General features: G+C 53.0%; 4 protein-coding genes across 4 annotated transcripts; 2 read left to right on the top strand and 2 right to left on the bottom strand.

The window, feature by feature from the left end:
- Positions 1-1,436: 1,436 nt before the first annotated feature.
- Positions 1,437-3,668, bottom strand: MRS44_018412 (uncharacterized protein; the record flags this gene model as incomplete). Its single annotated transcript, XM_065615902.1, has 3 exons — positions 1,437-1,652; positions 1,706-3,494; positions 3,595-3,668. 3 exons carry the CDS (start codon positions 3,666-3,668, stop codon positions 1,437-1,439), a joined length of 2,079 nt encoding a protein of 692 aa, XP_065471974.1.
- A 281-nt stretch (positions 3,669-3,949) lies between these two features.
- MRS44_018411 (uncharacterized protein) lies at positions 3,950-4,785 on the bottom strand (the record flags this gene model as incomplete). Its single annotated transcript, XM_065615901.1, has 2 exons — positions 3,950-4,197; positions 4,623-4,785. The coding sequence occupies 2 exons, from the start codon at positions 4,783-4,785 to the stop codon at positions 3,950-3,952; spliced, it is 411 nt and encodes a 136-aa protein (XP_065471973.1).
- Positions 4,786-5,821: 1,036 nt separating this feature from the next.
- Positions 5,822-6,643, top strand: MRS44_018410 (uncharacterized protein; the record flags this gene model as incomplete). Its single annotated transcript, XM_065615900.1, has 1 exon — positions 5,822-6,643. One exon carries the CDS (start codon positions 5,822-5,824, stop codon positions 6,641-6,643), a length of 822 nt encoding a protein of 273 aa, XP_065471972.1.
- Positions 6,644-7,932: 1,289 nt separating this feature from the next.
- On the top strand, positions 7,933-12,177 carry MRS44_018409 (uncharacterized protein; the record flags this gene model as incomplete). The annotated part of the gene is made up of 1 exon (XM_065615899.1): positions 7,933-12,177. One exon carries the CDS (start codon positions 7,933-7,935, stop codon positions 12,175-12,177), a length of 4,245 nt encoding a protein of 1,414 aa, XP_065471971.1.
- Positions 12,178-12,434: the final 257 nt, after the last annotated feature.

Here is a 12,434-nt window from a genome sequence, read left to right as displayed (position 1 = left end):
GGATCCAATTGAACAAAAACAAGATGAGCAGGTACCTGGTGTTTGTAGGATTTTCGGAAATACTAATTATAATGAAAAGTGTCGAATTGAAGGCGCTATGCCGCGTGGGAGTTGATGGCGTTCACGTCGCGTTTGCAAAGCGGCACTCACTGTACCCATTTTGTATGGTAGATAGTCGCACTCACACCAAAACGCGTCGGAAACCACTCAGGCCCTCTCACAGAAGCACGTGATCGGTACGTCTGTGCGCTTAGTGAGTGGGTCTGAGCCTGCTGAGGTAAGTGCTAAGCAGCTTTGGGGGCCCCATAGGCACACGCCTAGGCGCGCCTTCACTCGCAAACGCGTAGGCGTGCAGATTATGTCAGCCCTCAATTTGGCCCAAACCCCGCACAGCTGTAATTCCGAGTTCTGAGGTGGTTCTTAAAATCCTATCAACTCTACTACTACTAACGTGCATGATATGCGAGCGCCGCAGACAAGCGAGCGCCGCACTTTAAAATTTCTTAGTATTTCTACCTATTTTTAAAAGTTATTTAAAAAATTCTTTAAAATCCATTTTAAGCTTAAAATAGCTAAAAATAATAAACTAAGTTTATTATATAATAAGACATAATATATAATTTTCTTAGATTTTTAAAAAAATCGCTTATAAGCTTTTTTAAGAAAAAGTATATTCGCACTGTATACTTAGCTATTTCTATATAAAGAAATTTTTTTAAAAATCTAAACAAAATACTATACGGTTTTATTTTTAGTTATATAGTTAAAAGCATTTTTCTTAGATTTTTAAGAATTATATAGCTAGTTTTAGAAATTCAAGATTTACTTATTTTAGCTGCACAGTATAGTGCGGCGCTGGCTTGTCTGCGGCGCTCGCATATCATGCACGTTACTGAGTACTAAAATCCTATGATCCCGAACGGTGAGGCATAATTGATTATCTACCTGAATAAATAGCCTGCTGGGCCTCGCCATCTGCCGCTGCCGCCTCCCAAATATCACACATACCTCTTCTACTAGAAAAAGGGATGCCTTCCATCTCCGTAGCTACCTGAGCCTCGACCCGGTCATCTTCTGCTTTGCTCCAATCTAGGTAGGCCATCATCTCCTCTTTAGTCCAATCTCTAGAGCCAGTTGGCGTATCGCAGCGCTTGCCCATCTGTTTCCAATCGAGACACCACTGATAGCTTGATTTATCATACCGCAGAGGTAGACCTAGCGCCCTCCGATATTGCTGGTTGGTTTTAATACTGCCACGAGGCTGCGCCTTATACCAAGCATCTCGAGCAGCAACATATTTCTGATAGATAGCCCGCGGGTCATCATACCTAGGTGCCGGCACCATCCTTGCCTGAGCCGACGGTGCTGATGATGATGCTGCCGGCATTGTACTATCTGTGTCGTCGATACTAACAACAATGCAGCTAGCACTATCCCTAATTGGCCTTTCCTGCCCTGATGACCCTGAAGACATTGGTCTTAGAGCTTCCCCTGCCTGCAAAGATGGTGCTGATGAAGATGTCGTCGGCACTGGTCGTACCTGCCCTGATAATGCTGACGGCAACGCCGCTGGCATTGCTCCTACGTGCGCCGACGATGCTGACGACTGCAAAAGCTCCTCGTATCGCTGAGGGCATGCCTTTGAAGTCATTCTATGACCTACTTGGTGGCATCTGCTGCATTTGGGTTGCGCCTTTGGCCGTACTGTTGCCTGAACTGCCTCGAATGCACTTGGCTCTCTCTGGGTGCTTGATTGCGGTCTACCAGTAGTCGAACCGGCGACTATTCGATCAGGTCGATGCCGAGGCTCTAGTAGTAACTGATGAACACCATGGCGATTGAGGTGCCAATGCGTGTGAAAATGCTCCAGGCGAAGGGCTTGACCTTGTTCTTGTAGAGCCTTGAGAGTATGGGCGCAAGGGAGGCCGTGAGATCGAGAGAATGCGCCGGTGCAACTAGGCAGGTTTTCTTTCAAGAGCAGCTTCCGCTGTTCTTCAACTTTGCGTAAAGCTTCGTGAGATACCCAGCCACGTATGGCACTATATAGTGATCCAGAGAGCTCAATTGGTATTCTCATTTGCTGGCTCGCTTGGTTGGATCGCAGTTCGGCTAATTGATTAAGAAGCGCATGCTTCATAGCCCTCCAAGCCTCGAAGAGATCCAGCGTAGATTTCTTGAGGTGGCTCTTAAGGAGCCCATGGATACCCTCAACCCGCGAGGTAACTACATTACCAAAGTGAGGGTGCTGATCAACCCAAGCCTTCACCAGCTTTTCCTTGTACGGATCGAGCCAATTGGCCTTGATATAGCCAACCTCTTCAATGTATTGCGGTAGGTAGCGCCTTTCAAGCTCTTGTACGCGCTGATCAAAAGCCTCTTCGTCTGGTGACTTCATAATTGAGTGCCAGTGGTTGAAAAACTCACTCCAATCGCTCAGACCCTGCTGATAGGCCTCCGATCCTTGTTGGTGACGCACGAATGTCGGCTGGCAATAGCGGAGGACTGCCTTGTTCGCGTGCCATAGGCATAAGAGAGAAATTGAAGATGGGAAGCAGATCTCTGCGGCATTCATACAAGCCTTATCGCGGTCTGTTAGGATAACAGATGGAAGCCTTGTATTGCAGAGTTCATACAGGGACCTGAGCCGGTCCAAGGCCCATAGGTAATCCTGCTCAGTCTCGCCACTAAGAAATGCAAAGGCGATACAGAATGATCGCTGGCAGGCGTCGACGCCAATCATATCAAGCAGTGGCATCCCATATTTGTTCGTCTTGTATGTGCAGTCGAGGAAAAGTAGGTCTGGATAAGCCTGGAGGTACGCCAATGACTCTGGGTGGGCGAATAACACAGCCGTGACTCGGTCATCTGAATCGAGCCGCATCCGGCTCCAGAACCCTTCCTTATCCATCTGGTTAGCAAAGGCGTGTATAGTGCTCTGTCCCTCGCACAGCTCTCGTTTGCTATCTGCGATACGATTATAGATATCTTGCTGGGTTGCAATGGTGTTCGAGTTCTGACGGATATAAGTCCGGATATCCTTTGGCGCTACCCCGGCATTCGTAAGGCGGCTGATTGTTGACTTGTCCGCATCAGAGAGCTGCCGATGGACTGGATGAGCCGATTTGTGCCAGCTTGGCTCGTGGTTGTGTAAGGAAAATCGGCTGTCCGGACGATGCTTTAAAGACCAGGTCGCCTTATCCAGGGATTCCTTCGCAATGATTGAGAACCGACAATTGGTTCCTCGTGTAGTAGTCTTGCGCTGGCGATCTTTTGAGGCGCTAGGTGGACGACACCACCGATCACATGCGTATGTAACAATCTGCCTTCCACTAGTTGATCGCGAAGATCTCCCAGTGATGAATGCGTATCCTCTGGGTGCTGCCCATTCGTTGATAGCTGCGAGTAGAGCCTCTCGTGAATCGTATGTACCCTCCGGCGGGAGCACATCATCAGGAAATGTTGCTTGGGCCATAGCGGAAGCCCGCTCCTGGAGACTGTAGTTGTGTTCAGCAGTGGCAGCAACAGACGGAGCCCCTGAAACTGCGACTGTGGGGTTTAGGCCAAATTGAGGGCTGACATAATCTGCACGCCTACGCGTTTGCGAGTGAAGGCGCGCCTAGGCGTGTGCCTATGGGGCCCCGCAGCTTTGCCTTGGACGTCTTCGCCATTCCGGCGATGGCAACCGACTGCGAGAGGCAATTCAGCCTAGCCAAGCTGACATTAACATCTCAAAGGCTCTCAATGGGCGCAGACACCCTGGAGAGTGTTCATTGTCTGAGGAACTGGGTCCCACACGGCGGGGTAAAGCTGGGCAGTTGGGTCGGCAATTGAGACTTGGGAGCCGGCGAAATACCTTCACATACCATATATAGGCCGCCTATACAGTTGATTGAGAGGGGCCAATCAAATCAAACAAATCAACTTTTACCTCAAAGTTGATTTGATTGATTTATGATGAGCGCTGGCGGCCAGTGGTGCGAATGGTGCCATGGTTAGGGGCTTGATTGAACTTGTTCAACTCCGCCTCAAGGTCTCGGATGAGCTCCTTGCAATCTTCCATGCAAGAGTTCATGTTCGCGAGTATTCCATGGTCGTCGGCTTGGGATACGAGCCGCTCGAGTTGTTGGCGCAAACTCTCAAGCAACTCGAGAAGGCCACGGAGCTTCTTGGTCGTGTGGGCAACATCGGATTTCTGGCCTTGAAATGCCGCGTAGCAGTCGAACAATTCCTGAGCAATTCCTGAGCAACTGTGATGCCAAGCGATATGACGCCGACTGCGCTTCCAGCGACCGAGAATGGGTCTACCATGCTGGTGCGCAAGGGGGCAATTTGCGTCCGAGGGGTGTTGACCGTGGATGACAGTCAAGAGAAATGAACGGCATGCATGCCTGATTGGAGCTGGGACTTTGCCAGCCTTTCATGTCTAACCGCCGTGGCGGCGTACTAGACGTCAGGCAGCAATGATGCAGGTAGCCCAAATGGAGGAGGCGACCATCATTCCATAGGACGGTTAAGATGTGGCAGGCGTGGGGACGGCCTGGTTGGACGCCTCAGAGAGAGGCTCATGCGTGGTGAATGATGTGGTGCAGTTGGCCTTCCTGGAGGCCAGTTCCTGACCTTACCAATCTGGAGACCATTGTGAGGCACTGGGTGGCTGACACAAGGCTGGCAGGCTGACTCCACGTCTTCACCATAAGTGAGGGAAACTGAATCAAACTTTTGGGCGCAGTTCGTCTCGTGATGCACGGCTCGGCACACTATGTTGGGAATCACGCGACGTCTCATGGTGAAGATGAGCCCAAGACTATAATCCATACAGGTGCTGAGTTAAGTTACAGCATATCGAAGTTCGCAGTCAGAGGCCTTTGTTATGGCCAGTGACGTGATACCTACCGCGTCGCGGACGCGTTGCGGGGCCATGGCCAAACGCGGCGGGGGCGGGGCGGCGCGAGACGATCATTAGCATCCATCCTCAAGCATAAACTCGCTAGCTCGGATGAGTGGGCACAGCCTTGAACTCGCCGGTGCGGGAAATTAGTGCCCCGAACCGGGTCACCTCATGCTAATGCACAGACAGCAGAGCCCTGCGCGTCGTGGAGGCGGGTACATCAAGGGTGCGGCGGCTGTCCGATTGGCGGCCGGGTTGGGGCTGGCTGACTTAGCACGCGGGGTAAAATTCACTCGTGGACGGCTCGGACTTGCAAGAACCTGGAAGTCCTAAATTTAAGGTATCACCAAGGGGTTAGGATAAGGACGCCTGTCTTTACACATGAGTGTAAAGATACAATAAGGCTTAGGAAAATTTTGCCTCAACCTCAGGTAATGAATGGTGCTATGTGTTTATTTCGCTGTAGTTGCTGGAAGGCATTCTGCTAATTCAACTGAGAACGCATTTAGCAGGGCCGTTTCGTCGTCCACCTGTTCTTTCGGATGTATGGTAAGTCTTATACTTGTACGACAGTATGAGCAGCTGTCAAAGCTGGAGCCTACGCTTATGGCGGTGGCAGTGTGTTTGCGGCTGCGCAGGCAGGATCGCGGACTGGCCAATGGCACAATGTCGCTGGCCTGGCGGCAGCTGAGCTACCTGCTGTGGCTGTGGCTGTGACAATAGCATTGGCGGTTGGCGGTGGAATTGATGGCTGCCACGTCACATATGTAGGAGCCGCGACGCTGTGTTGACAAGGCTCTGGACTTGGTCTTGGATGCCTCTTGCCATGCACAAACACAGTACCCTGTCCCAAATATATCAGCCCTCCTCGTCCTTCCTGAGGTCAGGCTGGCATCTTCATCCTTTTATTCTTTGCCGTGAATAGTTTCCACCATGTCGCTCAACATTATTGTTCCGCACTTCTTTCTGCCGCAAAGCTCTGTCAAGCTGGCCCGCTTCATCACGAACATTGATCATCCACACCAGAGCTTTCACGATCCTCTGTACACCGAAACACCAAAGCCCGCCGTTTCGCCCCGCGAGGCTTTCGTCGGATTGAACCACAAAAGCAGCAATGCTAGCTTCGCATCCGCACTCACATCCCTTATGTCGGCAGGATTTTCGAAGCGTGCTAAGGCTCAGGTGAAGATCACGGCAGAATGCGTCAAGACCCACACGCTCGACAATTCCGACGAGTGGTTCAACAAAGCCATGGAAATTCTAGCCACCAAGACCTGGATCGAGAGACAGGTAGACAGAGGCCATGACATATACATGATCGTGGGATTTCACACAATCACGAATGCCCGCATTGTCGAGGAATTCGTCCATGGGATAGGTGCCGGCGGCCAAATCCACGTCCCTGTCAGCCTCTCTCTTGCTGCATTCGGCGTCGTCGCGCCTCTCGGAGAGATCATTGACCCTTCAGTCGGGGGGAACAATGATTGCGTTGACAACACGCAAACCTCTTTCAGGGCGCCGGGCGAACAGGTCTGCGCTTTCCAGTACCGCAAAATCCGGCATCGGTGGTTGTCCAGCAAAAGTGCCGATTCCTTTCGGCTCTCCAAATCGCCTCGGTGGTCCTCCGTTGAGAGGGGCAGGGACGAGGAAGATGGCGAGGATGACATTATTGAAGTGGAGGCGACGCCACTGTCTGAGGGGGCCATTGACGGAGAGTGGGACAGGATGGACGCACCAGGGGGGAGATTTTACTGATCCGCGCGGGAGAAACAGAAGAATAGGTGACGAATGAAAATTCGATAGATGGATCAGGTCTTCCGGCAAATAATAAAATTATAAACTTAGGTCGAGACATACAACTCTTAGCGGGAGTACACAAGCTCCATGACGAGTGTGTGATAAGGCATCGCAGCATTAACGTTAGTCCACCTGGGTCGGTCCGCTCCTGGCGTCCCCACATGGTTGCGGCCATCAATCCCGCAGAAGATTGGCGAGGGCAGTGGGGCAGTGCTTCCTCATCTCACCCCTCGGGACATGGGGTAGTGTGACTAGTCCTATTTCGGTCCCTCCCCTCTGCTATGATTGACTGGTTGATAACAAACACGGACGCGACCACGTCGACATCTCGACGCGTCTGGAGAAATCAGGCGATCAATTATAGCTGAAATAGGTCTAGTCACACTGCCCTCTCATGCATTGTCCCTTCGAGACAAGACCGAGACAACCAAGGACTTCCGTGGCCGGCTTCAAACAAACTTCATCAAGGACCAGGGGGTTCAACGCACGGACGAGTAGTGTGTAATTCAGAACCCCTACTGCGCGTTCGGCCACTCTGCACGAGATCCAAATCAATATATGGATTCTAACTTTTACAAAAGTCTAGTCTACCCGTTGATTTTGGTCTCTTCGTTTTATTCTCGTAGAAAAACTTGCTGATCTGGCTAGGATATGCTGTACTGCAACTTATGAGTTACCGTACCTCGGACGTGTTGTAAAGATTCCATATCGCGCATGACCTGGGATTGTTGGGGTTGGTAGGAGGCATCCAGGGCTGAGTGTTGGACCCATAGCCGCCGCCACAAGGAGCAGCTTTTCAGCAGGCGACCACTGAGCGAACTCCAAATCCAAGTCAGCACACATTCCGCCCATCACAGCCACCGCCAGAATAGGCAGCCGCCAGCCACGCACGACACGTAATAATTCTGACCCGGCACCATACCATAATTAGGCTGTCATCATGCAAATGAGGGTCGACGAGGGATGCGCTAACCTTCCCATCGGCCATGGCGATAAAAGCATATAAGAGACAAATCATCCCAGCTAGGCAGCGAGCACCTCAGGAATCAAGCTTCTCCCAGCTCAGCACTTTCATCCCAGCTGAGGAAACTCCGCGATATTAGCCAGGCTGCCATCCAACCTGCGCGCGACCCACCTTCGCTGCCACTACCACAACAGCAGCAGTGCGCTGGTGATGGTCCATATGAGAATCCTACGAGTCCGAAAGTCTAATGGCCCAACCTCTCACTCCAAGCCAGGCTGCAAATATGGACCTCGAGCAGGTAATGCAACAGTGGGGGATCAGCGAGGAAGATATGCCGGCTTGTCTGTCAGGTCTGGCAACAGAAGCGTACAGAACATACAACAGGACAGGGAGCCAGAGCCACATTAGCCTGGCAGTTACCTATGCGCAGGCAGCCGTGGGCATGATGCAAGAAAATGATCCGGGCTGGCTAGGCATGGCGAGCATCCTCAGTATCATGCTTGCGAGTCAATATGAGGGAACAGGAAACGTTGCCGACCTGGAGGAAGCAATTATCGTGGCTCGTCAAGCAGTCAATGCCACTCCTGAAGACGACCCCGACCACCCAGTCTGGTTGAATAACCTCGGAAACGTGCTTGGTCGTCGGTATGAACGGACTGGAGCGATGGGCGACTTAGAGGAAGCAATTAGCGTGGCCCGTCGAGCAGTCAACGCCATTCCTGAAGACCATCCCGACCGCCCAGCCTGCTTGAGCAACCTGGGAAACAACCTTGGTCATCGGTATCGACGGACTGGAGCGATGGGCGACCTAGAGGAAGCAATTAGTGTGACTCGACAAGCAGTCAACGCCACTCCTGAAGACCACCCCTACCGCGCAGGCAGGTTGAATATCCTGGGAATCAATCTTCAGAGTCAGTGTCGACGGACTGGAGCGATGGGCGACCTAGAGGAAGCAATTAGCGTGGCTCGTCAAGCAGTCAACGCCACTCCTGAAGACCACCCCGACCACGCATGCAGGTTAAATAACCTCGGAAACGTGCTTCGTCATCGGTATGAACGGACTGGAGCGATGGGCGACCTAGAGGAAGCAATTAGCGTGGCCCGTCAAGCAGTCAACGCCATTCCTAAAGACCATCCCGACTACCCAGCCTGCTTGAATAACCTGGGAAACGTGCTTGGTCGTCGGTATGAACGGACTGGAGCGATGGGCGACCTGGAGGAAGCAATTAGCGTGGCCCGTCAAGCAGTCAACGCCATTCCTGAAGACCATCCCGACCGCCCAGCCTACTTGAATAACCTAGGAAGCAAGCTTAAGAGTCGGTATCAACAGACTGGAGATATGGGCGACCTAGAGGAAGCAATTAGAGTGGCCCGTCAAGCAGTCAACGCCACTCCTGACCACGTCGACCGCCCAGCCTGGTTGAATAACCTGGGAAAGCATCTTCAGAGTCAGTATCGACGGACTGGAGCGATGGGCGACCTGGAGGAAGCAATTAGCGTGACTCGTCAAGCAGTCAACGCCACTCCTGAAGATCACCCCGACCGCCCAGCCTGCTTGAGAAACCTGGGAAACAATCTTCAGAGTCGGTATGAACGGACTGGAGCGATGGGCGACCTGGAGGAAGCAATTAGCGGGGCCCGTCAAGCAGTCAACGCTACTCCTGAAGACCACCCTGACCGCGTAGCCTGCTTGAATATCCTGGGAAATGTGCTTCGGGGTCGGCACCAACGGACTGGAGCAATGAGCGACCTAGAGGAAGCAATTAGAGTGGCTCGTCAAGCAGTCAACGCCATTCCTGAAGACCACCCCTACCGCCCAGTCTGGTTGGACAACCTGGGAAACAGTCTTCGTCATCGGTATGAACAGACTGGAGCGATAGGCGACCTGGAGGAAGCAATTAGCGTGGCTCGTCAAGCAGTCAACGCCATTCCTGAACACCATCCCGACCGTCCAGTCTGTTTGAGTAACCTGGGAAACAGGCTTCATCGTCGGTATGAACGGACTGGAGCGGTAGGCGACCTGGAGGAAGCAATTAGCGTGACTCGTCAAGCAGTCAACGCTACTCCTGAAGACCACCCTGACCACGCAGGTAGGTTAACTAACCTGGGAAACAATCTTCATCGTCGATATCAACGGACTGGGGCGATAGGCGACTTAGAGGAAGCAATTAGCGTGGCCCGTCAAGCAGTCAACGCCATTCCTGAAGACCATCCCGACCGCCCAGCCTGCTTGGGCAACCTGGGAAACAATCTTCAGAGTCGGTATCGACGGACTGGGGCGATGGGCGACCTGGAGGAAGCAATTAGCGTGACTCGTCAAGTAGTCAACGCTATTCCTGAAGACCACACCGACCGCCAAGCCTGCTTGGGCAACCTGGGATACAATCTTCGTCTTCGGTATGAACGGACTGGAGCGATGGGCGACCTGGAGGAAGCAATTAGCGTGGCTCGTCAAGCAGTCAACGCCACTCCTGAAGACCACCACCACCGCCCAGACTGGTTGAATAACCTGGGAATCAATCTTCAGGGTCGGTATGAACGGACTGGAGCGATGGGCGACCTGGAGGAAGCAATTGGCGTGACTCGTCAAGCAGTCAACGCCATTCCTGAAGACCACACCGACCGCCAAGCCTGCTTGAACACCCTGGGAATCGTGCTTCGTCTTCGGTACCAACAGACTGGAGCGATGGGCGACCTGGAGGAAGCAATTAGCGTGGCCCGTCAAGCAGTCAACGCCATTCCTGAAAACCATCCCGACCGCCCAGCCTGCTTGATCAACCTGGGAAAGGGTCTTCTGGGTCGGTATCAACAGACTGGGGAGATGGGCGACCTCGATAATGCCTCCATTTATCTCCAAATGGCTTGGAACACAACAATGGCCATTCCCTTTCAACGTATCCAGGCCGCCTCTCTGTGCATCAAGTTGCTTGCCCTCCAGCGCAAGACAGACACTGCTATATCGCTTGGTAAAGATGTCATTAATCTATTGCCCACGGTGAACACAAAACTTCTCGACCGCAGCGATCAACAATACGTCGTATCGACCTTTGCAGGCGTAGCTGCCGATCTTTGCGCACTGCTCCTGACATCAGACCAGACCTGCGACGCCCTTCACTTCCTAGAGAAAGGCCGGGCGGTCATTCTGAGTCAGCTAATAGACAGCCGGAGCGACGTGTCCCATTTGGCACAGAACCATCCAGAGATTGCTCGCCGCTACGAAGAGCTCCGCGACGAAGTCAATACTCCCCTGGTCGGCCTTGAACAAGATGCTCTAAAAGAACAGGGCAGGCGACGTCGTCAAGCCGCCCTGGACTTGGACGCCTGTATAGGAGAGATCCGAAACATTATGGGCTATGAGCGATTCTTGCTCGGTCAGACAATAGCCGAGATGCAAGAGTGCGCAGCGGGAGGCAGCATCCTAGTGGTTAATATCACGGAGTTCCGGAGCGACGCCATTATTGTTTCACCCGCGGCCATCAAGGCAATCAACCTCTCTGAGTTGTCTGCATCAGACGCAAAGGCCTGGCTGAGTAAAGACTGGACCGGCCGGAGAGCCGAACGTGCAGCGAAAAATCGAGAGTATTTGGCCTACCTGGCTTGGCTCTGGAAGTCTTGCGTCAGGCAGATACTAGATGAGCTGCGCATACTCCACGAGCCAGCAGCGCAAGACCTCTCGAGAGTGTGGTGGATCGGGAGTGGTCTTGCTAGCTCGATGCCTTTCCATGCAGCCGGCATACACCGCATCGGCACGACCGAGACCGCCTACCACAAGGTGGTCTCGTCGTATACACCGTCGATCAAAGCGCTGGCCCACGCTCGAAGGCGAACCAAGAATTTGGAAATGACACGGGGGTCGCTCTTGGTAGTAACGATGCCGACAACGCCGGCTGACGGCCAGAGGCCACTGTCTGGCCTTCCCGGTGTCACTCGAGAAAAGGACACTCTGTTGGGGCTGAGCAGGGGACACATTTCGGCAGAGCACATGGAGCAGCCCAGCGTTGATCAGGTGCTCGAAGGACTACGGCGGTGCTGCATCGCACACTTTGCGTGCCACGGGTCGACGGACCATGTGGATCCATCGAAGAGCGGACTCATATTGCAGAGGCGCAGAGAGGATTACGTGGGTAATGGGGGCAATGGAAACGGCAACGAAGTCGAGCTCGTTCAGGACAGACTTACGGTGGGGAGGATCTCGGAAATGAACCTCAAGCATGCGCGGCTGGCCTACCTATCGGCCTGCTCGACGGCGCAAAACAAGGTAGTGAGGCTGTGGGACGAGGTCATCCACGTGGTGAGCGGATTCCAGGTGGCAGGGTTTCCACACGTGGTCGGCTGTCTCTGGCCGTCCAATGATAGGGTGTGCGTGGAGGTGGCGAGAGGGTTCTACTCGTCGGTCTTCGGGCAAGGGGAGGGGGGCTGGAGGGATGGAGAGATGGCGGCGGCACTGAGGGAGGCGGTGATGGCGGTCAGGGGGGATGAGATGGAGACGCCGCTGCATTGGGCGCAGTTTGTTCACTACGGCCCCTAAGGTGTGCGTGGGGTTTTTCTAGTGATTGTAGCTTAAGATTTGAGGAGAGTAGTACAGTGATAACAGTGACGAGTTTCTACCGCTCTCTGAGCTGCTCCTTCGTTCATCACAACCGTATCCCGCCGATCCTTACCAAGGCAAATAATCCAGTCATTCAGAGGCTTCTCACCACCTAGAGACGGGGTTACCAAGCAGCGAGGCGACCCCTAGAAGCCATGCAAGGCCTTATGCACAGCCAGAGAGCCAAGTTAGTGGTG

The sequence above is a fragment of the Fusarium solani genome (genome assembly GCF_023522795.1).
Source record: "Fusarium solani strain SB1 chromosome Unknown bctg00000016, whole genome shotgun sequence".
Classification (NCBI taxonomy): domain Eukaryota; kingdom Fungi; phylum Ascomycota; class Sordariomycetes; order Hypocreales; family Nectriaceae; genus Fusarium; species Fusarium solani.
The sequence above is the reverse complement of the archived record's forward strand: the minus strand, read 5'-3'. Positions and strand labels throughout refer to the sequence as shown.